The 24,605-nt window shown below is 51.0% G+C and overlaps 12 protein-coding genes across 12 annotated transcripts; 7 read left to right on the forward strand and 5 right to left on the reverse strand.

The window, feature by feature from the left end:
* Window positions 1-84: 84 nt before the first annotated feature.
* ALTATR162_LOCUS2543 (uncharacterized protein) lies at window positions 85-2,264 on the forward strand (the record flags this gene model as incomplete). The annotated part of the gene is made up of 3 exons (XM_043310149.1): window positions 85-427; window positions 484-2,166; window positions 2,215-2,264. 3 exons carry the CDS (start codon window positions 85-87, stop codon window positions 2,262-2,264), a joined length of 2,076 nt encoding a protein of 691 aa, XP_043166084.1.
* A 1,284-nt stretch (window positions 2,265-3,548) lies between these two features.
* ALTATR162_LOCUS2544 (uncharacterized protein) lies at window positions 3,549-4,143 on the forward strand (the record flags this gene model as incomplete). Its single annotated transcript, XM_043310150.1, has 3 exons — window positions 3,549-3,697; window positions 3,759-3,958; window positions 4,013-4,143. 3 exons carry the CDS (start codon window positions 3,549-3,551, stop codon window positions 4,141-4,143), a joined length of 480 nt encoding a protein of 159 aa, XP_043166085.1.
* A 595-nt stretch (window positions 4,144-4,738) lies between these two features.
* On the forward strand, window positions 4,739-5,827 carry ALTATR162_LOCUS2545 (uncharacterized protein; the record flags this gene model as incomplete). The annotated part of the gene is made up of 2 exons (XM_043310151.1): window positions 4,739-5,082; window positions 5,143-5,827. 2 exons carry the CDS (start codon window positions 4,739-4,741, stop codon window positions 5,825-5,827), a joined length of 1,029 nt encoding a protein of 342 aa, XP_043166086.1.
* A 268-nt stretch (window positions 5,828-6,095) lies between these two features.
* Window positions 6,096-7,796, reverse strand: ALTATR162_LOCUS2546 (uncharacterized protein; the record flags this gene model as incomplete). Its single annotated transcript, XM_043310152.1, has 1 exon — window positions 6,096-7,796. One exon carries the CDS (start codon window positions 7,794-7,796, stop codon window positions 6,096-6,098), a length of 1,701 nt encoding a protein of 566 aa, XP_043166087.1.
* Window positions 7,797-8,369: 573 nt separating this feature from the next.
* On the reverse strand, window positions 8,370-9,411 carry ALTATR162_LOCUS2547 (uncharacterized protein; the record flags this gene model as incomplete). Its single annotated transcript, XM_043310153.1, has 2 exons — window positions 8,370-8,375; window positions 8,425-9,411. 2 exons carry the CDS (start codon window positions 9,409-9,411, stop codon window positions 8,370-8,372), a joined length of 993 nt encoding a protein of 330 aa, XP_043166088.1.
* A 410-nt stretch (window positions 9,412-9,821) lies between these two features.
* On the reverse strand, window positions 9,822-10,831 carry ALTATR162_LOCUS2548 (uncharacterized protein; the record flags this gene model as incomplete). The annotated part of the gene is made up of 2 exons (XM_043310154.1): window positions 9,822-10,715; window positions 10,766-10,831. 2 exons carry the CDS (start codon window positions 10,829-10,831, stop codon window positions 9,822-9,824), a joined length of 960 nt encoding a protein of 319 aa, XP_043166089.1.
* A 662-nt stretch (window positions 10,832-11,493) lies between these two features.
* ALTATR162_LOCUS2549 (uncharacterized protein) lies at window positions 11,494-12,139 on the forward strand (the record flags this gene model as incomplete). Its single annotated transcript, XM_043310155.1, has 2 exons — window positions 11,494-12,016; window positions 12,069-12,139. 2 exons carry the CDS (start codon window positions 11,494-11,496, stop codon window positions 12,137-12,139), a joined length of 594 nt encoding a protein of 197 aa, XP_043166090.1.
* Window positions 12,140-12,546: 407 nt separating this feature from the next.
* Window positions 12,547-13,900, reverse strand: ALTATR162_LOCUS2550 (uncharacterized protein; the record flags this gene model as incomplete). Its single annotated transcript, XM_043310156.1, has 4 exons — window positions 12,547-12,835; window positions 12,896-13,490; window positions 13,543-13,721; window positions 13,776-13,900. 4 exons carry the CDS (start codon window positions 13,898-13,900, stop codon window positions 12,547-12,549), a joined length of 1,188 nt encoding a protein of 395 aa, XP_043166091.1.
* Window positions 13,901-15,598: 1,698 nt separating this feature from the next.
* On the forward strand, window positions 15,599-16,360 carry ALTATR162_LOCUS2551 (uncharacterized protein; the record flags this gene model as incomplete). The annotated part of the gene is made up of 1 exon (XM_043310157.1): window positions 15,599-16,360. The coding sequence occupies one exon, from the start codon at window positions 15,599-15,601 to the stop codon at window positions 16,358-16,360; it is 762 nt and encodes a 253-aa protein (XP_043166092.1).
* Window positions 16,361-20,120: 3,760 nt separating this feature from the next.
* On the forward strand, window positions 20,121-20,645 carry ALTATR162_LOCUS2552 (uncharacterized protein; the record flags this gene model as incomplete). Its single annotated transcript, XM_043310158.1, has 1 exon — window positions 20,121-20,645. The coding sequence occupies one exon, from the start codon at window positions 20,121-20,123 to the stop codon at window positions 20,643-20,645; it is 525 nt and encodes a 174-aa protein (XP_043166093.1).
* A 1,021-nt stretch (window positions 20,646-21,666) lies between these two features.
* On the forward strand, window positions 21,667-22,287 carry ALTATR162_LOCUS2553 (uncharacterized protein; the record flags this gene model as incomplete). Its single annotated transcript, XM_043310159.1, has 1 exon — window positions 21,667-22,287. One exon carries the CDS (start codon window positions 21,667-21,669, stop codon window positions 22,285-22,287), a length of 621 nt encoding a protein of 206 aa, XP_043166094.1.
* Window positions 22,288-22,645: 358 nt separating this feature from the next.
* On the reverse strand, window positions 22,646-23,858 carry ALTATR162_LOCUS2554 (uncharacterized protein; the record flags this gene model as incomplete). The annotated part of the gene is made up of 2 exons (XM_043310160.1): window positions 22,646-23,376; window positions 23,447-23,858. The coding sequence occupies 2 exons, from the start codon at window positions 23,856-23,858 to the stop codon at window positions 22,646-22,648; spliced, it is 1,143 nt and encodes a 380-aa protein (XP_043166095.1).
* Between the last annotated feature and the right edge of the window lie 747 nt (window positions 23,859-24,605).

A 24,605-nucleotide genomic window follows, 5' to 3' on the forward strand; every position in this document is an offset into this window, starting at 1 on the left:
TCGTCTTGCTTTTCCCGTCTTTGCTATTGCTCTCCCCTCCGTGTGTATTAATATATCGTCCCCCAGTGGACGCCCATCCTCGTCATGCAGCAGTCACGCACACGAGCTGTAAATGCTCTCAAGGGCAACCGCAACTTTTCCACCACAGCACAAAGATGCGCCGTCTCGCCCTTCCGCAGACCTGCACAGGCTGTCTCGAGCAAAATCACCCAAGAAGATGCGAAGCGACCTCAGAGCACCGCTGCGGCGGCCGCCACACAAACACAGTCGCGGTCAAGACCGTCGCCTGCTTTCAATCGCGAGGATCATAAGGAAGTCCAACCACTGAAGCAGTACCGTTCGCCTGCAATGGACCATTCGTTTGTTGGCATGACTGGTGGAGAGATCTTCCACGAGATGATGCTCCGCCAGGGTGTCAAGCACATCTGTACGATATTTCGCATCAAATTTACCAATTGTATATATCAGACTAACACCTCCCAGTTGGCTACCCCGGTGGTGCGATTCTCCCCGTCTTCGATGCCATCTACCAGTCAAAGCACTTCGACTTCATCCTTCCACGACATGAACAGGGTGCCGGCCATATGGCAGAGGGTTACGCCCGCGCAAGTGGAAAGCCTGGTGTTGTGCTCGTTACCTCTGGACCCGGTGCCACCAACGTCGTCACACCCATGCAGGATGCGCTGATGGACGGAACACCCTTGGTTGTCTTCTGCGGTCAGGTCGTTACCAGCGCAATTGGATCAGATGCTTTCCAGGAAGCTGACATGGTCGGCATCACAAGACCTTGCACAAAGTGGAACGTCCTCGTCAAAAACATTGCTGAGCTACCGCGAAGAATCAACGAGGCTTTCGAGATCGCGACAAGTGGACGGCCCGGCCCCGTTCTCGTCGACTTGCCCAAGGATGTTACCGCCAGTGTCCTACAAAGAGCTATTCCCATGAGCAGCACTCTTCCGACGACTGTCAGCGCCGCGACTATTGCTGCTCGCGAACTGAGCAAGCAGCAGCTGGATTCCTCCATTCGACGATCTGCCGACCTCATCAACATGGCGAAGAAGCCCGTCATTTACGCCGGCCAGGGTATTCTCCAAACTGAGAATGGACCCCAGCTTCTGAAGGAGCTGGCGGACAAGGTCAACATTCCCGTAACCACCACCCTTCAAGGTCTTGGAGGATACGATGAGCTTGAGCCCAAGTCTCTTCACATGCTCGGCATGCATGGCTCGGCCTACGCCAACATGGCCATGCAGGAGGCTGATTTGATTCTTGCTCTCGGTGCTCGCTTTGATGACCGTATCACTGGCGCCATTTCCAAGTTTGCACCTGCGGCAAAGGCGGCCGCGGCTGAAGGTCGTGGTGGTATCATCCACTTCGAGATCATGCCCAAGAACATCAACAAAGTTGTACAGGCAACCGAGGCCGTTGAAGGTGACCTCGGCACCAACCTGAAGCAGCTTCTGCCCCTCGTCAACGAGGTTCCTGAGAGGCCGGAGTGGCTGGGACAGATCGCTGCCTGGAAGGAGCGTTTCCCCTGGGCCTATGAGAAGGAGGGCGAGAACGGCCTGATCAAGCCCCAGACTGTCATGGAGAAGCTCTCTGATCTCACGGCGGACCGCAAAGAGCAGACCATCCTCACTACTGGTGTTGGTCAGCATCAGATGTGGTGCGCCCAGCATTACCGCTGGAGATACCCGCGCACCATGATCACATCGGGTGGTCTCGGAACGATGGGCTACGGTCTTCCCGCCGCCATTGGTGCCAAGGTTGCGCGACCAGAATGCACCGTCATCGACATTGACGGTGACTCCTCCTTCAGCATGACTTTGACCGAACTCTCAACCGCTGCCGAGTTCAACATTGGCGTCAAGATCATTATTCTTAACAACGAGGAGCAGGGTATGGTCACCCAATGGCAAACCCTGTTCTACACCGACCGCTTCGCGCATACCCATCAACGCAACGCCGATTTCGTCAAACTCGGTGACGCCATGGGTGTCCAGGCCAAGCGATGCACCAAGCCCGAGGAGCTTGAGGACTCGCTGAAGTGGCTGTTGGAGAGCGACGGCCCAGCTCTGCTAGAAGTCGTTACTGACCAGAAGGTGCCTGTGCTACCTATGGTGCCTGCAGGAAGTGCGCTGCACGAGTTTATGATTTACGACGAGAGTAAGTTAGAGGTTGCGTTTCGTGGTAACAATTGCTAATACCATATAGAAACCATCAAGGACCGCAGAGCGCAGACCAAGGCGAGGTCGGGCCGTTAAAGCCGTATTGGCGCAGATGTTTGATTCACGTGTAACTTCATTCGTTGTGTATATTCTTGGGTCGGTACCGGCGTTTGTTTCTTTCGATTAGCATATCCTTCTCAGGCGGTCAGTGCATGGAATTTGGTTTCTCTTTGGCAAAGTCGGGTAAATCAAAAGCGAGATATCAGTCTTCTTTATATTATACGATAAGAGGTGGGTGCAGGATAGTTTAAGGAGAGGCGGTGGTCAAATTCAGTTATCCCATCGCCATTCGAAACTAAGTATGTGGGTGGGTCTATGGTTTCCTTGACCGCGGTACGTACGAATTTGAGAGAACATTGATTTGATGGATTCGCAACATGATCTTGGTGAGAGGTACTCCCATCATGTGTTACTTCAATCCTCGCCAACCACAGTTGCACACCCTTTCTTTCAAGGACCTTCTCTCAGTATGGATGGCTCACCATTAGCTCGCATGGTTGTGTGTCATCCAAGAACCACGGTACATGGCAATGGCCTAGCACTACTCTGTCGACATCACTGTTTGCGGATATCCACGTGTCTCGTGCCGTGTGCTGGCTATGTTGCCCACGGCCTCGGGATCGCTCTGAGAAACTATCCCGAACCCTGCTAGACATGTCGCCCGCCAATGTAGTGCACCCGCCATGGGTACCTGCCAGGGAAGTATACCCACTTACTGCTTGCATCCTCCAATACTTGTTCGCCGATATTGAATACGACATTCAGATACGAGGTTCTCGGGGAAGAATAACTTCAATGATCAGCGAGCCTACCCACGGACGCGTTCATTTTGGTATCTAGGTCAACGGCTACCCGTGCACGCTCTGCAACGGATGCGCTTTCTGTCATTCAGGCTACGCATGCGAAGTTCGATCCAGGTTTCGTCATTTAAGCCGTAATAGAACTTGCAATCTTTAGTGCTAAGGACGGCGGACATCGTTGACTATACTCGAAATTCAGGTTTTGCCTTATTGGTGTTGCAGCCGGAGTGGGTGCACCGCCTCCTCGAGACTTCTTCACCGGCCAGATGTGCTTTGAGCCCTATATGAGCTAGCTTCTCGGCTGTAAGTTCCAGGTTTTGCTGATTGGAAGATGGAATGCAGGTTCTCGAAACGGTATAGGTCAGTTTGTGTATCATTGCAGGTTTTGTTTGATTGGCTCGTCTGAGGAAGGCTGAAGTATATCATGTCCTCCATGACCTAGCATACGCTTCTCTTTCTATGCTTCAGTTAAGTTCTCATCCATTTTTGTCCCCAACCCTACCGAGGCCTGTTACTCACCATGCCCAAACAAACGAAATCTTACGCGACACGAATCCCGCCCAGTACTTGGGAACGGCACAGACACAGAATTGAAACGTTATTCCTTCACGAAAATAAGACCCTAAGTGATGTTATGGGTATGATGAAAGGTCATGGGTTCTATGCGAGGTCAGTGGCGCTTTGGTTGAACTTCCCCGCACAGCACTTGGCCTGGTTAACACACCTCCAGTGAGTCTCAGTACGAGCGCCAGCTCAAAGTATGGGGCATACGGAAGAACTGGAAAAAGGGGGACTGGTCTCGAATAGCCCACTATCTCGGACGAATTGATGAACTGAAAGAGGAGACGGCAGTGGTCATTGATGGCTTGAAACAATTGAGAGAGGTTCTTGTTAACCAGATTGCCAGCATCAATGGTCCCAAGCATAACAGTAAGCTAGATCGTGCTTCCAGAGATTATATACTGACTTGCTGGCCATCCTAAGGTTTTTCATCCAGTTATTTTGACCTTGTTATCGGGTTCGCCGATATTACAGCCGCATGTCTGGAGGGTGTCAGCAGGGCTGTCGGGCACCTTGAGAGTTGGCTAGGAAGGCCACCGTCCCGCGACGATTGAAGCAATCTATCTGCGGCATACTTCAATATTTTGAGGGGTGCACAAGGACGCTCAAACCTGAGTTACGAGGTACGTCCCAGAAACATGCCGGTAGTCCATGAGTTCATCAGTAGTCCAGGTCTCACTGTTGAGGTGTGCTTGCTACATTCTCCGACGACGTGCTCATCGCCCAGCAACAACATCAAGAGTGACCACTCAATGAGCGAGTCTGGGGATTCATGCGTACCATATCTAGCTTCTCATGAACAAGCACAATGTAACAGACAGGGTGTATCTTCCTCTCCGATGCAATCGTGGGATGCCCGCATGTGGGAGTCGGTAGGCGTCACTGCGGAGGAACGGGTCTACCGGAAACGGGACATGTTCTTCGGCAGCTGGGGATAAACTGAGTGGTCACTTGAATGCGCGCAACTATCCAGTCAGGTCCTTATATGTTGGCATATATTAAGAAAGGATGGACGTCGTACTAGTTTGAAGAAAGGATGTAGTACATCGTACTAGTGTACCCGTGCGAGCGCGCGGAAACGGCCCGCGATGACATGTGAACTTCTCGCGCTCCGTCTCCACATTAACTTCCAACATCCAGACCTCAACTATGCCGCGACGCAGCCGGACACCTGAAGACTCCAAAGCGCAATTAACGTCGCATGGCGATTCACAATCTCACGAAGCGCGAACTCACAAGAAACACCACCGATCGCATCGCTCGCGCTCTCCCCGTCGTGAGGATGATGGCCACCGACACAAGCGACACCGTCCGCGTTCACCTGCACCGGAACCTGTAGCTTTACCCTACAAAGCGAAGCCATTATCGAAACGCCAGTACGAAGAATATAGACCGCTGTTTCAGTCCTACCTGGATATACAGAAACAGATACAACTGGACGAGCTAGATGAGCGGGAGATAAAAGGACGATGGAAGAGCTTTGTCAGTCGTTGGTATGCTCCCGCATCCTCCCAATATGTACGCACAAATAGTACCCAATACTAACATTCCAGGAACCGTGGAGACTTGGCCCGAAGCTGGTACGACCCATCTATGCTCAAAACCGCCCAAGAAACCATACAATCATACCGTGCATCCTCTCCCCGCGCTCCCACGAAGCGAGCCTCACCAAACTACACGCCAAAAGAACAAGACCTCTCAGACCAAAGCGACGATGACTTCGGCCCGGCACCACCCACGAACCTGTCCCGGCATCAAGGTCACGGCCCAACAATCCCCAAACTAGACGACCTAACCTACCGCAACGAGCTCCGCGCCGAAGATCGCGAAAAGGGCCAGATGGATTACATAGACGACATCCGCCACGCCCGAAAAACCGACCGCAAATCGCAAAAAGAAGCCCTAGAAGACCTCGTCCCCCGCGCCGACCCCGGCTCCCGCGAGCGCGCCCTCGAGAAGAAGCGTGAAACAACCTCTACGCTAAACTCCTTCCGCGACGCCAAAGAAGCTGGAGAACTCGAAGTCCCGGAATCCGATCTCATGGGCGATGATGGTATTGATATGTACAAGAAGAAGAAGAAGGAGCAAGAGAGGCAGAAGAATGAGAGGGAGTTGCGAAGGGAGGAAATTGCTAGGGCGAGGGATGCGGAGAGGAATGAGAGGTTGGCTGAGAGGAGGGAGAAGGAGGGCAAGACCATGGATTTCTTGAGACAGATTGCTGCGGAGAGATTTGGGTAGCGGAGTAGATGGGGGAGGTTTGCTTCGATGAATTTGGATAGCATAGAAAGCCTTGAGTAGGGAGGGAGCTATTCTTGGATGCAGCCCTAGAGCTTGACGGTTGAATTGACTGACCGACGCCAGGTTTATGTGATTGAGTGTAATATACAAGTACCAAAAACTTCCAAATAGGTTTATCCTTGCAACATGCTAGTAGCGTTCATATCATCGTCAGACACCATCCATACTCATAGGTTCCGTTTTTATGCTCGAATACATATGCACACACTCATGACGATGCTGCAGCACCAGCCCTCGGCTTCTTCCTATCATAATTCACAATCCCCCTCTTACGATGATTCTGCGCCGTCTTCCACCTGACGTAAAGCATAATGAAATCCTTCAAACCCACAAACATACATCCGCCCATAACACTCCTACCCCAACGCGTCTGCAAGAATCCCGTTGGCTTGCCCACACCACCTGCTTTGCCACCCGTATTGATCCAGCCGCCGAGCCAAGATATGGCTGGTGCGCCCGTGGGAGGCGTGACCCATGAGCTAGGTAACGTGTGTTTGAGCAGTTCGCCCACTGCAGCAGCTATGGTGGGGAAGATGAGGGCGCCGAGAATCGTGTCGGCGAGCGAGGTGGTGGAGAAAGTGACGCCGCGTTCGCGTCGGACGCGGCGGGGTCGTGGAGCAGCGGGTTGCATGGGGATGTTAGGCGCAGGTGCCGCGTTTAGTTGAGGGCCGTCGTCGATAAGCTGGGGGACTAGCATGTCGGCATCGTCTTCATCATCCTGTGGAGGCACATCGATTGGTCCGGCTGGGCCTCGTGCAGCCCGTACGGGAGGATCCTCAGGCGCGTCGTTATTATCGCCTTCGCCATCGTTGTTCCAATCTGCAAAGATGTCGAAGTCGAGTTCGATCTCCACCTCTTCTATTACGTCCTCGTCACCTCCATGGTCGTGATCGTGATCGTGGTCGGCTTGTACTTGAGCATCTGCGGTCGTGTCTTCACCGGCTCGGGGTTGAATCTCTTTCAGCCACTGTTGCTCTCGTGGTAACCAGACACGCTCATAGTATGCATTGTAAAAACCTCGGAGATATGGCAGGGCGGCGAAAGTAAAAGCGGCGCTCGGTGGCCACTGTAGTTGTAGCATCTCATCGCCCGGCTGTCCGGAGCTGACGAAGAAGATGAGCGGGAGGAAAGGTAAAAACGAGTCGGCAAAGGTTGTTCTGCTTGCGACTAGGACCGCTGGTATCAAAGGCAGTCCAAGATCTAGCCTCCAATGCTGTCGCAGATGTTCGAGCCACTGTATCGTCACCGAGTTCACCGACCGATTTGGTGTCTCGTAAAGCGGCCCAAGGATCTGCAGCGCATCCTGTGTTCCAAAGATCTGGTATATTGTCGCAGTCCCGGAAAGCGTCAGAGTCGAGTAAAGAGCTGTGCCTGTGACGAGTGCGAAGCCAGGGAGCAGCAGGCTGCCCGTGAGGCGCTCGATGCTCCGAACAACATCTACCACGTAACTCCTCGGCCGTTGTACCCTGATTTCGCTCTTGCATTGAGGACATAATATCTTCCCTGCCGATTTACCAGCCTGTCGACGTGAGCTCGGCGCTTCCATATCTGCTATCCAGTCCAATAAGCACTTCTCGTGCGCCACTAGTGAGCAAGCGCAAGGCGATCGCCATTCCGAAGTCGTTTCGTCGTCTTCCGTCTCATCGTTGAAGCAGATCCAACACCGGCGTGGTTCGTCATCCTCCTCTTGTTGTGGCGCTGTGGTTTGTGCGGGTGTCTCTTTCTGCTCTTGAGGCGTGGGAGTGGCTGACTGTGTAGGCGGCGAGTTGAGGAGTAACGTCTGCGAGTCTACTGACTGGCCGGAGAAGCTGTTCGTTCGCTCTGTCTGCCCTTGCTGCGAGGACGATGATTCGGCAGGGGGTGCGGGTCTATGTCGCGACGCGGGGCGCTGAGGCGGCAGGGACGCCATGACGGCTAGGCGTGTGTTGAAGGAGATGAGAAAGTGCGTAGTAGATCGTGGGGCTGATTGCGCACGACGTAGTTTATTTCCCGATGCGTATAGCACAAGACAGCACGTGCTGTTAGATTGTCGCAAAAAAGTGTACAGGCGTTCCAAGGTCCAACTGCGGCTCGGTGTTTGTTGATTCGAGTTGCCGAAGATCTGCAAGACGTCACCAACACATTGTCACCTATAGCGTGCCAAGACCAAGCACGTGCATTCTTACTTCATCTTATGCATTCGATGCTCTTATTACAAAACGTAAGGCTCCAAGTCCTTCTTCAACACTTCGTGGGCGTTGTAGACAGACGTGAATGTGCAAGCCAAGGTGCCAGTCTGAGCGAAAAAGCAAAAGCAAAACATCCACCAACCTGTCGTTTCTAAAGCCTTCTCAATTTCGTTCACAAGCCCAAACCCCCCATCACTTGATCACTACCTAAAGTCCATCACAGTTACCATATCGCTCTCTCAGATCCGCTTCTTCTCCAGTCCTTGTGCTCTACGCAGCCGGCGGGGCGTATGAATGGCCTTAGTAGGCTATCTCTACCACTATTAGCCGTCAACAAGTGTCATTAGTCCAAGTACCAGTACGACTTACATGAGGAAGGGGAATCGTCAAATGAGGCGGCGGAACTGGACCCCATCGCCAATCCGGAATGATTCCTGATATAGGTGTTGCAGGGACCAAGTAATAATGCCCATCTTCATATTCCGGTCCACCTTTTACGGGTCCTGGGGGTACTGAAGGGACGAAAGCGGGAAATGTATAACGCTGCTGGCGCGTCACATCAAACCTACGCTTGCTACTCCGGCGCTGGTGGCGAGTCATGCGGTGCGGGCGCGTCACGTCGAACATGGGCTGGCTGTTCTGGCGCTGATGCTGGCGACGCGCCATCCGATGCTCAAGTGTCGCGAGTTGTTGATTGACGAGATTTCGGTGCTCGAGGGTGCTTGGAGAGTCGCCGGATGGTGATTCAAGGCAGACTTCCTGGTGCGGCTCTTGATCCTCTGCAGCGTCCTCGTAGACTGGCTCACGTACATCGTGCATCTCGTGCGGTTCATGCGGTGAGCTCGTCTCATATGCCTCTTCCGTTGGTGTGGGCTCTTGGTAGAATGGAGAGGGCGACTTCTTCTTGGTGTCTGCAGTGGTCGGACGGACAGGCAATGTCATAATTTGATCAAGACGCCAGTGTGAAGTGACACTGTCGCAGTCCGAAAGACTTGCGAAGCTATAGGCGTAGCCGCCTAAGTCTTCATCTTCCTCTTCTTCATTCTGTCCAGCGGTACTAACATTCTCCGTACGCTTCACATTACCTTGCTCGCCAACCTTTACCCAACCTTTTCCCTCTATGTGCTCAATTTCAAAGTGGGCAATAGGGTGATAGTACTGTATCGCAACGATATCAGGATCCACTTGGATGCCATCCTTGGCCAAACACTCTGAGCAGTCGAATCGGCTCTCTTCAAGCAGGCACCTCTGATGGGATTCGAAAGTGCCGGGGCGGTCGGCGTGTGCGCAGTGGTACGATCCAAGGTAGTGCTCTCGTGGGCCGTCGTGGTGGGTCATGAATAACATGATACACATGATGGCAGTTGGCTATGGTTTGTAAACAAGCAAACGTGATAGGTGATCACTGCCGTGAGTTGTATGTGGCCAACGGTGGTCACAAATCATACGCGCTCGAATGTAAACAAGGGAAATAAGTCGTAGTCAGAAATGGAAAGGCAGTTGAGCCTAGCAACGAGGAGAACAGTTGCACGGACCATTCGCGTGGCGTAATCCTTGCTCATAGCAAACGGGGAGGTAGAAGTGAGCGGGAGGTACTCTCGCCTCTACGATCAGATGGCCGCATCTTTAGAGCCTAGAATGACTAGCAAATGCAGGGTTTTGATCGAAAGCACAGGACACAGATGAAACATATGAAAGAGTGAGTGTGAGATGAAAGTGAGTGCGATGGGAATTTTGAAATTCACAATGTACAAATGCTGATCGTCTTACCACCCTTCGATCTTGAAATCGAACACTCTGTCTCCTTTGCCTTTTTCGATCGGTTTCGCGTCGCCATCATACAATGTCCGTTCAAAATACGTAACCTTGCCTTCTCGATCACACAACACTACAATGTTTTTCTGAGTACCGTAGCACCCACTTGTAGCATCTAGCGCCTTCGCCTTGACCACATCGCCCACCTCATGCGCAGGCATCTTGTGCTCCTCAAGATGATCCCTTCCAATTGCTGGAACAAAGATGCTGTAACGGAGCTGATTGAGGTACATGTCCCACTCCTCGTTCTCTTTCTGCCGGGGCATGGTGTCCGTGGTCAGAATGTCCAAAAGACGATTGATGAGCTGATCGCGGGACTCATTGGCAGCAACGGACTCAGCGATAGCGGTGCGCGTCCAGGCTTCTCCGTTCGTCACTTTGGGCCAGCTGCGGTCGCTATAGGCAGCATTGCTAAGAGCTCGGGTCTCGTCTGCCGTTTGCAGGAGATGGACCACGCCATCAACATCTGGAGTACGGTTGCTCACAATCGCCAGGCCTTTACCTTCCTCTTTGACGACATCTTGAATAAATCCGTAACATAGCGAGAACCCTCCCACGCCCTCTACACCATCTTCTTCTATCATTCGCTTGGCAAACTCTTCTGTACTCTCTTCCTTCTTTGGGTCGATCTTCAACCAAGCATTCGGAATCAACCCCCTACTTCGTGCGCCTTCAACGATAGTTTGGTTCTCTTCGCGGTAGTTGGTCAAGACCGCGATTCGGCCTTGACGAGTCACACCTAGCCAGGTGCCATGAGCAGGACGGTGAAGGTCGTAGCCTCCTAAAACTTGAGTATCTGGGGAGGGCCACCAGGTTGCCTCTGCTGTTGGGCGATGAAGATACTCCTGGTATGCATTAGTTGGTAGACGAAACGGCTGTAACCTGGCGAACGTACGTCTCGGTTGTTGAGCAGTATGAATGGATAGTCAGGGTGCGCTGTTGTAAGTATAGCGATGCACATGTTGATGTTGTTATATCTGGATCGATGGAAGATCTGTGTAGTGGGGAGAAGCCACTGTGATGTGATGTTCTGTGGCGTTGAATGATTCGGAAATTGACGGACCAAGCGAAAAGTTTACCGAAGTGCAGGGTGAGCGGTGTGAATGTATGCCAGCAGGTGCTTCAACGCTCAATCATATACGTGGTTCCAACCGTATAGGACGTGGAGTGAGGTGGGACGACACATGGCGAGACGAAGGTTGCAACCAGACCTCGGGAGGAGGATCCTGTGTCCTTGTGATGGAAGGAGAGTACGACCTCGGGTCAACGATACGAACAACGGCGTTCCTTTTACCTTACGTTGACTCGTCACACGTACATCAGCATGTCCTGAACTACAAAGTACTAGAGAGCTGTGTGAGCCGTCATCCTATAGACACGTCGCACAGCATGACTGTTCCTGCAGCGGAGTAACAAGACGGAGGTGTCCGAAAGCGATCTCTCACGTGTTAGCGGGACCCTGGGCCCCTCTCGAGCTCGGATCCCTGCCGAACGTCACAGCCCCGGTCACACCTTCCTCTGGCGTCAGCCCTATCTCCTCCACCAAACCTCCAATACCCCAACAAATAGAGCGGCAAGCTTCTACTATACCGCATACGGCACCCGCCGACAACCAAAATTATAATGGCAGCGAACTTCGCCCCATATCAAGACATACCGGAATCATCACGCGCGCTTTCTCCACCACCAGTCCACTCGCCGAGGACGTCTATTGACCGTACACGTAGCATCGTATCACCTTCCACACGCGCATACGAACAACATGACTACTTCCAGGGCCAATCGCCCGTCTCCCCACCCGCAGAACCAGATACCGAGCACATAGCATGGGATCAGCCATCCCGCAGCACAGGCTTCGGCCGTTCTCGCGAGGATGTGGATATGTTCACAACGTCTCTGGGCTGGCGACTCGATTACGAAGCTTGCCTAGCATATCTTCTACTTCCACCAGCAGGCGGGGTGTTACTACTGGTCTTGGAGCACCAAAGCGACTATGTGCGGTTCCACGCATGGCAGAGTAGTCTGCTGTTCGCCTTCATCTTTGTGGTTCATATCATATTCAGCTGGTCGAGCTTCATATCCTGGGTGCTATTCATCGGAGATCTGGCAGGCATAGGGTGGCTGACTTGGAGGGCATATCTGGATGGTAAGTCTATATTGTTAGTTGGAGACAGACCATTTTGCTAACGGATGAACAGCTGCAACACTCGATCGATATGAAGTACCCTTCTTTGGCCCGCTAGCGAGCTCGATACTTGACGATGAATAGGATGATTTGGATATCGAGGGTTACGTCGTTATGGACAATCTTTGATCTGGGCAAGCATGGCGTTCACGGAGTACCTGACAGCGACGAGTTGTCAATCAGATTAGAACAGTATAGACTTTAATTTCAACGGATGCTAAAGGCGGACACTGAAGCCTCGTGCGTGATTGACACCTTCTGTCCTTGTTCGGACACTGAGACTAGCATCGATGACCGTATTCGCGCCAGATTATTCAAGACGATGGCGCCAAAGCCATTTTTCGTGGCGTATTTAGGAGACTTTTTCCCAAGAGTAGTGCAAACCCGCGGATTGTGTACGCTGTAGCGGTTCTCAAACCAACATACCAGTTAGAACTACGGATGCACACGAGCTTCCAATAGACAATCGGTGACAGTTTGAGGTGCCATAGTTAATCGCGCTCCGTTCTTTGCTCTGCCCATCGTGTACCCTTCTCAAATTCGTCTCGTTCTTCGCCGCCAAGGCTCAGCAGTCCTTGCTCCCTGAGTTGCGCGAATATCTCACGAGCTTGTTCGTACGTCTCATTTGATGTCCATCCGTCGCGATTGACAAGTCCCTCCAGTGAGTCCCAGAAGTCTGCGATATCATTCCATCTTCCACCATCTCGGTAGTGCTCCTGGATTTCCTCATCTGTGAATTTAATTGGGCAGGGCATATCTGCTTCAATCTCCTTCCAGTGTCTATAAAACACTTTGCGTTAGCATGCCTCGTTATAAGGGTGGCTTACGGCGCAGACATACCGTACTATCCAGATGAGACATTGTCTGAAGGGTATGATGTCGCCATCCCATGTGTTACTCGAGAAGTCCACGGCGTCTCGCCTCGTGCGCCATTGCGGTAACTGCATAACCTTATCGAGCATTGGGTTTGCGGTCTTGGTTTCATCATCGTAGATGTATGCGACCACGGAGCTTTGAACCTGCGAACGTAACTTTGCTCTTTCATCCTGATCGGTCAGGGATTCATAGGTTCCTGGGAGCCGTAGCAGCATCTCCCCAGTGTATCGTGCCAGACGTGGCTGTCGTGCTTGAAGAAACAGAGGGCCGATCCATACATCTTGCCAGTCGATGAGGCTAGTTACCAGATCCTCGTGAACGAATATATTAGGGGCGTGAATATCCCAATGCCAAAGAGTGGGTTTTGCGAGAGCACCTGTAGGCAGCAAAGTATCGGAGACTTTCAGGAACTTTTCGTAAAGTGCGATGTGCGCGGCAGGTGTACGCTGAGCCTCCGACTGTGCCAGCAAGCCACCTCGCGGTTTTGAAACAGCATGACGTGATAGCCAGTCAATTTCTCGTTTCCGAATCGCGTGGAGGTATTCAGATAGTTGTTCCCCTGTTATGAGAGTTAGATTTATCTAGTACAAGTACCCAGAATGTACACTGACAGGGGCCGCGATCGACAGACATAGTTGCTCGCTCTTTGTGCCAAAATTCTCGGTCAGCTACTGGACCTATAACGAAACGAGTTGCCACCTCTTGCTTCAGCAGCTCAGGTACTTCACCAACTACCCGCACTTCTACACATCCTGGGAAGGCGTCGCTTGCGATATATAGATTCCCATAGCTGTTTTGCATGTAAGCAAGAGCCACCATCCATCGCCCATGCGAGTTGGCTTACTGAGCGAACGATAAGGAGAGAAACTTCTTCTCAATTGCAACGATTTCTTCCACTATCTGAAGCTTGGAAGGTAGTTTCATATTTCCCCAAACCTCGCCAAGCTGGGTTCCGGTAGCCTCTTCCATTAAGATGTACTCTGACCCGACAGGATTGTCGATTGCTCCGCTCCAAACAATCACTCTCGGTATCGGGATGTTGAGAATACTTCGAGCCTGAAAGTGTATCGTAAGCATAGTTACCTCAATGTAGTGCGACATGTAACCACACGAACTCCATAGTAGCAACTTCTGACGCGATAGTCATATGAGGGGATCCGGCGTTCAAGTTCGGTATGCGTGCGATCACGACTGATCCGTTTTCCATGCAGAGTCGGAAGACCTTTTTGAATCCTCCCTCCGCAAGTTTGACCATAGATGAGCATGCTTTCGCACCCACGCTCTTGACTGCTAGCTTTTGGAGTTCAGACACCTCGAACTTCCTGTATCGCTCGCTCAGGTGTAACTCTTCATCCCAGAGCCACCGGCCACTCGTATAGCGATAAAAGTGCTCATGTTCCTGATCTCAGGTTGTAGACATTGTCCGCCTCGCGTAATGGCAAGATCCTGCGTTTAGCAACGAGAAACGGCGAAAGGAATGTGAGATGATGTATCTAGGGGACATCCCATAATATCGAAGGAATGCTCTAGAAACGAGCATAATACGACATTTCGTACCACGGAATTTGGTTATAGTTTGGGTATGAGGTTACGTTCGGCGCTCCTACGTACATGGCCCCTGCGTAAGGGAGGCGTGTGGGCTGGCGCTTACATAAGCATGGGCTCAGATCTCTCGCCCGCATGTTTCACCGTTCTGCCATCTTTCTACGCCAAAAGCGAGCTGCATAATTGAGGTGCCTACTCCCTTGTTATAGCGCCCATTACAATCATCTCGCTCTTCCAAGTACCATTTCAATGATGAGCGCGTAAACCCAGTCAGGCAACAGCATACAGGACTTTTGTCAACTACCACAAACCTCCTCTAACAAAGAAGATTTGTTGTCTCAGGCTCAGATTAATGCTCGAGTCTTTACTCTATTCACTGATAACATCGTGTCTCGGTGTGTGGTTGATGGATCACCATAGCACTCGGTTCTGCCTAGGGGGAAGAGAAAGGGTTTCGAGCAGTACACGTTGTGTTGCGAGAGAGTGGATTAGAATTAGCAAGCAAGCACGAACATGAAGTAAAAGCAGGGTCAATGTTCCCGACGAGGATACCTAAGCATGGTCTGAATAGTAAGCTAGCGTAGCTAGTACAATGTTCACTAAACATCCATTCAGCTACGGAGGTCTGTTAGCTCGCCTACACTCAGCATCGAAAAATCACAAACACATCAGCATCGAGTACGAAGTCAAGTTTTGTATTACAAATACTGTCGCAACCTCTTCGCTGACGGCGATGTTCTTCCAGAAGAAGGATAGTAGTTTGTTTGAATGTGAAAATCTCAATATCTTCAGGTTCACTAATCACCGGTTCCACCTAGCAAGGGGTGTGCGCATCGCACGCAAAAGCGCCTGAACACTATCCAGACGGACGAACAGTCTCTCTACCTAACTTCATGTGTCCACGCAGATTAGTCACTCCCTGGTAAGTTCCAGCCATCAAGTTCAGATTTGAAATCATGCTCGGCCTCGGAGCTCTCATCTTTGCTACGGGCTGAATGCTCGGGATACAAAAGGAAAGAATCGTGCTCATCTAAGGCCAAGAATCATCTCTACAGTCTTCCAATCTCAACATCAAATCTCAGACCCCAGACCCAATAGCATCAAACAGCCCTCAAATCAACCATGTCTTCATCCCTCACCTATCTCATCACCGGAGCCAACCGTGGTATCGGCAAAGGCTTCACCTCAACCCTTCTTCAACGCTCGAACACCACTGTCATTGCTGCAGTTCGAGATGTCGCAAAGTCTACTCCTGAACTCGAGTCCCTCCCCCAGGCTTCAGGCTCCAAGCTCATCATCGTCAAGCTCGACTCATCCGTCGAAGCGGACCCCAAGAACGCAGTCGCTGAACTGCAGTTAAAGCACGGCATCACCTCTCTCGACATCGTGATTGCCAACGCCGGAATCGCGCACTCGGGTTCTACTATCGCCAACACATCATCTGACGCGCTCCGCGACCACTTCGCAGTCAACACCATCGGCCCCATCCTCCTCTTCCAGGCCGTCAAGCCCCTACTACAAGCCAGCAAATCCGGCAACCCCATCTTCCTTGCCATCTCCACAGTGATCGGCAGCATCGGCGCTCAGGCGATGCTTGCTGGCTTTCCCCAAGTCTTCAGCCCTTACGGTGCTAGCAAGGCCGCGTTGAACTGGGCTTTCGCCAGGATCCATTTCGAGGAGTCGTGGCTGACAGCGTATGTCACTCATCCTGGTTTGGTCTTGACGGATATGGGAAGTGGCCTGGCTTCGCCGGAGGAGCTCAAGGCTGCGGGTGCTATTACTGTTGAGGAGAGTGTGAATGGTGTTTTGAGCACGTTGGATAAGGCGGATAGGGGTATTTCGGGAACATTCCAGAACTATGATGGAACTACGCTGCCATGGTGATCGCTGGGTCTGGGTAGTAGCACAAGAGTGCACTTGTGTGACGGGCCAGTTAAGGGAGTTGGTACATAACGAATGACATTCAGTCCACTCTAATCTTCATATTATGCGCTTTCACTGTTCCACTCCAAAACTACCAACAAATCAACCATGACATTGAGATTTCGATGCCGCTTTTTTTCATTTACTCAGGTGGCCTATGTGAGTCAAATACCAAGATCGTACAGAGTGTGTGAGCTTGGACGTTTGAAACTTCATTGGAGGAAGGAGACGGTCCCTACTTGTGTGAGAAATGAGTTGACAGCATAATAACACGAGCCTTCTGATGAAGATATATTCGAAGAATGGAAGGTTCGACAGCACAAGATAACAAGGTAGACAAATAGCGACACAGCGCGCCTGTGAAGCGAATGTTCGAAGGTGCAAGAGTGAAGGCTCGCGACGCGCCTGCGAACCACGGCCCCACCTCTACTACTGCCGCCCCCTTTGATAGGCCGATGTGTTTGACACACGACTTTTTCAGAAGAGAGACAAAACTCGAGAGTAAAAGGTATAGCACATGAGGGTGTTCGGATAATGGGATGGTTAAGGGAGCGATCTAGTCACAATCGATATATGTTCTCAGGAAAAGTATCCGAAGTTTACCAACAACTATCGTTCTTCAAAAGTGCTCCAGTCATGACACTATGCTTACGTCGTCAGCCGGGAAGGGTCCCAAAAGTGCATCCGCATTACAGGATCATCGTAAAACGGCGCTGATTGCGTCCCCACATCAGCTACACGAGCACATAGTCCGCTAGAAGAGAGGCGGCCAATCTGGGCGATCTCGACGATGAGCCCCAAGGAAAACATAACTATACAGCTCCTTCCACTGTCAGTCAATAGCCAGGAGCAGTCGTAGTGTGGTACGATGAATTGTGAAAGTCCTCCTACGCCCGAGCCGTGTAAACTCCACTGGCAGATGAACCCAGGAGCAGCTGCTATCCCATCAATCTTCACAAAAGAAGTGTCATAAGAACTACATATCCTCCCCAGGTAGAGGTGTATGGACAAGAAGTCACAAGAAGGCGTCGATACCACGAAACCAGGTAGATGTGAATGTTCTCTACCATCGCAGCTCCTGTAAGGACATGGTCGAGGTGACGAACATAATATTTCAGAGGACGCTTTTGAGACAACGGGCAACATCATTACTGCAAATGGTTGTAACCCAGAGTTCCAAGCAATATCGTCCCGGTCTCGAGGATGCAGCTGCAAGATGAATGCGACAGTGTTAACGGCGCACAAACAAAATGACTGCTCGCAACACCGCAGGATATCCTTTGCTACAGTCTGATCTGTAGCGTCGTAGTCAACCTGTAAATTCTTTCCATCGCCACAAAGTGCGAGAAGTGAATAGACGCGATCTCGCCGAATGCGAGATTCCTTGAGCTTGAACTTGTCCATCAAGTAGATGAGACTCCTGCCTTTCCATTTGGTGGTGTTCATGGGACGGAGGTGTTCAAGTCGCGCAAGGTAACCCTCGCCCCATTCTGAAAGCACTGGAAAGAGTGAACCGTCCAGTTCGATGTTGGCTGCTAGGAGCGTGATGTGGCGTGCGAGTGCAACTTCTTGTGTAATCCATGCTCGATTCCAGTATTCAGCGACGCAAAAATAATGAAAGCCAGGCGGCTGCCCTGGCCGTTTCAGAGGAGCTTTGCTAGAATCTTGTGCACGCTCTTGTGTAGCTCACTGCCGGACGTGCAACAAGAACCTAGCAACATGCCGCTCATCTCCTAGCCACGATACCACATTTTTCGCTCGGCTGAAAATCAAGCCCAGCTGCTGCACCTGGTGATTTCGTTCAGATGAGTCGCCCTGGTTGATGCAGAGGGCGTCAATACAGATCCACGTACGTGACAGGTATTTACTTCGTCTCGCTTGTATGAGAAACCGATGTAGATTGTGACGAACTCCAAAGGATCTCTCGTTGATAAGTATTGTATAGCATTCGTCATCGTCGCCCCATACATAGGAGAGACAGATATATGAGGCTTCAATAGATGCATGTCGAATCTTGCACCGAACGTGGCCGTCTGGCGACTTCTCTCAATAGCTGTATGAGTCTGAGAGACGAATTTTGTTGGTTGATGGGCTGGTATTGGAACGGGATAGACATGGTAGTGTGGACACTCAAGAACCCACTTCTCGGGTAGCGCTGGTCTGCATAGAGTTCTGGACGAAGGGAACGGGTTTTGAATACGCGAAAGTGATATGAATGCACATCTCTAGGGCCTCAGTGGCTTTGGGGCGCAGTTGACGACAAACGGATAGTTTATGAGGACACAGCTCGGGAGTGCCGAGCGGGGCAGTGTAAGGCTAACTGGTTGCAAGCCATGCCTGACCCAATCATACTGCTTGTCAAACATCTTGCAAAAGCGATATTTGCATTTGCCCTATATTCAGTAATATGCAACTCTTTTTTGCCCGCTTCCATGTCCTCATTGCACGGTTAACCAACGGTGTACCACCAACGGTGTACCACCGTATGTTATTCGGGTAACGCGGACATACTTGGGTTCAGGGCTATACTTTGAGGCACCATCTGTAGCGCACAAATCTCCTACCTGTCCGTTGATCGCAGTGGTAGTTTGGTGGAACTTGACTCCGCCGTGTTTGGAAAGGTTAAGTGTAAGCAGAGATGAAAGCGCGTGAGAATAAAAGATTATTGTATAGCCAAGTCGCACCTGCGACAGCCTCGTGCTCACCAGCGTCGTTAACTGATAGCGCTACCCCTGCGACATGTCGTCATCGCGTTCCCGCTCGAAAACCATCAAGCGACGCGAATCTAGATTTCCTGGGTAGCGTCATTGCATGCCTTGTGACCTACTGCTTCACACATCCCTGCTCATGCCATTCGTACCTTTATACCCGCGAACGACTAGGATTCTGAGGTCTGCGTCCCGCCTTCAAGCGTGCTCAGCTTCGTTAGTTGACGTTCACCGTGCCTGTTTTGATCGCAACTTATGGTACAGCGATTTCAAGCCTTACGCGGCCACTCGGAGGATGCAACCTTGGATCCTGCATCTATCCGGACACGATAGATAGAGCTGAATTGGAAACATCTTGACCTACAGTATGTTTCATTCTTGCCCCGGTCTTCTTATCAAGCTCAGGGAATTTTTATGTTCTCACGCTGCCCAAAGTCCAATCACGTTGCTTGAAGATCTTTGTGTTTCTTTCACTCATTCGTTCTTCTTGTGGCTCTGCAGCTTAATGACGGCTGCATTGTCGTTACTTTCTCTGGCGAGGCCGTGCATCACGAATAGCATCCCTGGTGCTTGAGGTTCGTATTTACACATATACCGTTCGCTTCCTCTTATAGATACGTGGATCATGAGTCTGACGGAATCTTCTACATGGTTGAAGTCACTATGGATACGTACGTCTTTTCATGCGCCGTTCGGCCCATCGGACTGGAATCACAGTCATGAACCAGCCTGTCTACCAGACTATTCTCATTGACTCATATACATCGCCGGCCTGTCACTGCGTTTCCTAGAACAATCCTCCGGTCTAATTCCTCCGCTATTGCCTATAAAACAGCGCTTTCGGCACCCTGAGTCTCACCGACACCGCGAGTCCGCACAAACAAATTTCGCCTAGCTTCTTGGTCCATATGTAGACTTACTCTTAGCCACCTCCGACTCTTCGATTTCAGCTAACTTATAACACGACTGCGACATATCATTGCCGATCTCACGAGTTTTCCACTTCGACAAAGATGGGGCTTGCGCCTCTACTGGTAGACACTTATCGCAAATACAAGCAGGGTACAGGCAACTTCGTCCAGTGGCTAGCAGAGACAGCCCGCGCAACTGGTACTGTCAACGATGTGTTCAAGGATAGTCATCAAGGCGCGATATCGCCTGCTGGAGGCAGACTGAAAGGAGCTGCTAGGAAAGAGGCAAAGAAAGCCGGGCTGACGCACAATGCTACCGTCTCATGTCAGATCACGACCAAATCGTTTCTCACACTCGCGAATTCTATTTCCGCCGACAAACGCGCGGCCGTCCCGTACATTGTATACACAACCCTGCGTGCTGTCATTCTAGGTCGCAAAGATTGTGCAAACTGGTACACGTTGACCTCGAATGCTGGAAACGACACCGTCATGGAGAACAACGCTAGCCATAAACACTTCATCAAGATTCTGGAAACAGTGCTGGAAATTCTTCAGACCAAGCAGCCGCGAGCCGGACACCAGCCACTCGAGACCAAGACGGCCGCGCCGATACGGAAATCATAGAGTTCGTATACAGCGATTACAGCAAAAGTGTGCAAGGCCCAGCTTTCATCGACGCAGAGGACGAGGATGATGACACTTTTGTCTACAAGGGAGGAAAGCTGAAGTTGCATTCTAGTACCGTACCATGCACACGTACTACGGAGTTTCTGCTTACTACATCTGTGAACAGAGACAAGCCGCAAGAGTACCGACTTTCCAACGACGAACAGCGGTGTCTGAAGTGTGTATCGCAACTTGCGTCTGCGCGGCAGTCTGCGCCTGATATACAAAATGTGATTGATAGTTACATCGTACGCAGAGCTGCCATAACTATACTACACCAAAAGCGTTTAAATAGCTGGATCATCTTCTCGTTACAGATCTTTTGGGACACGCAGAGAGAACTGGGGACTTGCATGTCTATCGCCAAGCTGCTTCTCGACAAAACTGCACAGCACCTCAGTATAGACTACCAAGCTTACTTGAAGTCAAAGGTCTGGAAGGGATTGGCGTTACACATAGGCTCCATCGCAATGGTATTATCCAACGCAAGAACCTTGTGGAAGCCATAGTCAACCAGACCCAGTTTCAGAGTTGGCTTGACCAGTGTGAAGAAAGAAAGCCTTGGACGTTCAGCAAACTCCCCGGATTCTCGCATCTTCGATACGATCCTGCACTACGCGGCCTGTTCCTTGCCAACATCCGCGACGAGTACCACAGAACGACTACAGATTTTGCGTCGAACCAAGGCCAGATCCTTGTAGCTGCCCACCTGTATAACGCTGCTAAATGCGTTAAACTATTATCTTCGGACTTGCAGTGGACCGATATGGATTGGTTCATCGAGCAACAAGGCAGCGAGTGGATATTTGTCGGGAAGAAGCCAAAACAAGGCATAAGGTTTGCAAAGCAAATGAACATTGCTCTAGGCTAATCCGCTAACAAGTTTGCCAAGGATTACAAGCCTCGCAAAGGTGGCAATGGGACACAAACCGTGGGCGGTAGAGCGCGTCGCCATGAGTATTATGCGGGATATTCCATCATGAGCTACGACAAGGAACCGCGTTTCAAGAAAGTCATCTGCGAGAGCAAGGCTAAGTTCGACATTCTCGTCATGCTAGAGGTCATGGTCAAAGATTATCGCAGCAAGGACTGTAGTGCTCAGCACCAAATTTCTTCTCTTGAGAAACTCCGCATTTTCAAGCTGGCAATCGAGAGAGACGAGTCCGCTCTCGCGTTCGACATGATGGACTTGTACCTGCGATGCATCCGAATGCTGCAGGAAATCCAAGTTCATGATGTTACCCACGCGCCCTTCGACTATCCAAAGTCAAATTTCACTGGAGGCCTGTCAATGAACAGCGTAACCGTAGAGATGCTGCATGACCTAGGTGGAGAGCCACGTCATCACCTGACTATATTCCCTGAAACCGCTGCCATAGTTCGCAAGGTCATTCAGGACGAAGGTAGCGCAGTCTGTAAGAAGGCTGCATTACGGGCAGAGGAGATGAAACATTTGCACACCAAGGACGTCGGCAGCGACAAGGAAAGCTTTGAGAATTCTCCAGAAGATACCATACCACTGGAGGGGCGTGAGCGCTTCAGTTTCATAGCCTTTGTTGACGATATGAACAACTGCCGCATACCCTCTGGTGTGGGGTGAATGGTGCGAATTGCATCTTACGTTGCCTAATCATTAGTCGCACCTGCAGACCTGAACGGCTTGCATGTTGGCGGAGCCTTTGGGAATGAAGTGGGAAGAAATTAGGTTGACTTACGAAAGGTGGGCGCATCGCATGGTATCTAGGCTAGCAACACAAAGATGTATCCAATATGTTTCTTTGCCTTGATCTATGACTGCCATGGACCTCCTGCTCATGTGATTTGGGGTCTCTACCAATAACTACAAAAATACCAATCGGCATCAATAGAGAGCACTGTATTCTTATAGAAGGATGAAACATCTCAGTCGAATAGAAAGAATCTGTCACCATGAATGGTCAACGAATTAAAATGATTATCTAAATCCACAACATTGCCACCATAGCACCGAGCAGAACGGAATATCCTCCAAAGGCACTGCCCGCCGCAGCACCCGACTCAGCAGTGTTCTCAACCACCGCGGCACTCCTCGTAGCAGTTCCCGTAGCACTCGCCATACTCGTCATGCCTGCTGTACTCGCGGTTCCTGTACTATTGCTCGTTTCCGTAGCCCACTCGCCACCCACAACACCTCCATTTACATTTACTGTGGCCGATGGGCTAGCAGAAGCAGAAGCGGAAGCGGAAGCAGAAGCAGAGGAAGCCTTTGTTCCATCTTCGGCCCCACTCTTCTTCGCATTACCATTTCCTCCATCAACGACGATACTGCCAAACTCCCCACTCATATCGCCGTACGAGTAGCTACTCCCCGGATTCTCGTTCCTCACTTCTACTTTCTCCAATACCATCGTGAAAGGAGCCTGACTGTAGTCCGTCTCACCACCAGCCCACTCAATGGTTCCCTCGGCATTGTTTGGGTCGCCACCAGCCCAGATACCGATACGAACGTTCATAGGTGTTTGCGGATAGTTGCTTCCTCCGTTTGCATCGGCGAACTGTAGGGTGCGTACGACGACGTTGTCAACGAGCCAAGAGGTTTGCGAGGATGTCCAATGGATGGTGTAGTTGTGCGTTGTACCCTGGGTATCGGTAACGGCGGCGTCTGCTTCGCGGTCGTGGGTTGTTGTGTTGCCTTTTCCAAAGTAGTTTGCTGTAAGAGAACCCTGAATTAGCATCATCCTTTCAAGTACAAGTAATCAGGAATTCAAAGGACAACGTACTCTGAACATTCTCTCCCTCTCCACCTAACCACTCCCAATCCACCTCATCCAAATCATCACTCTCCAGAATCGCACTGCTCACCACCCCCTTGCCCGGCGCAGCTGTCATAAGAAAGCTCACGCTGCCGAAGAAAATGTACCAGTTCGATTGTATAGTCGGTGCATCGCCAGCTTTCTTGATTGTGAACTCTGCGCCTTTGCTAGTGTAGGATATGTCGCCAGCGGTGACTTTCCAGTTCTCGTCGTCGGCACCGGTGGTGAAGTCGTGCGTGTAGGTGGATGACGAGAGGGCCACGTCTGCTGGGCAGGACTTCTTGGTAGGATCACATGATGTGGATGTCTGAGCGAGCGAGGGGATGGCTGTGAAGAGTACAAGGGAGAGGGGGAGTAGGGAGATATTAGGGATATGCATTATGAAAAATGTGAAATTAGGTTGCTCGTTTGCTCCAACTAAACGTTCTTGAAGGGAGACAGAGCAGAAATGAAAGCGCCTCAATAAGAAAAGAAGAGAGTGTTGAGTGGTAAAACAAGCATCAGGAGAGCCGTGCAGCCACGCACTTTAATCAAATCCCGAAAGCTTGAGGTTATCGAGGCTTCACGGCCAGGGAGCCACATCAGCCCCATTCAATGTGGGTCTTCCAATAATGGTCGGCTCCCTGATCGCCATTGTCCGTTTGGTGCAGTCTAATTCAAGGGCCGGCGATACGGTCCAATGTTGTTACGAACGGGAGGATCGCATTTACGGTTCGCGACGGCCTGTCAGATACCATCACCAGGCCCGTGTTAAAGCCGCGTGGGTTTATGACGACGCTCGCCCCACCAGCTGATCCCGCGTCAAAATGGTCTGTGGCTGGTGCTTGCTAACTATAGCTCGCGAACACGAAGACGGAAATATTGTCTTGTACACAAATACACAAATACAAGGAGGGTGCTCGGTTATCAGGATAATACAGATGCATACGCATTTATCGCTAGCGAAGATGTAGAATGCAGCTACAGTACAGCTAGCTTATGTGACCCCTCTGCGAACCCAGAGCCATAACAATGCACTGCGGATGATTTGTGCATTTCCAGTACCCAATCTGTCTATCGCCACACCCACTCGATCGCCCTTTTTTATAAAAAAATAAAAAATAAAAAAATCATGTAGCTTCGCACA

Source organism: Alternaria atra, assembly GCF_907166805.1.
Source record: "Alternaria atra isolate CS162 genome assembly, contig: 21, whole genome shotgun sequence".
NCBI classification, from domain to species: Eukaryota; Fungi; Ascomycota; class Dothideomycetes; order Pleosporales; family Pleosporaceae; genus Alternaria; species Alternaria atra.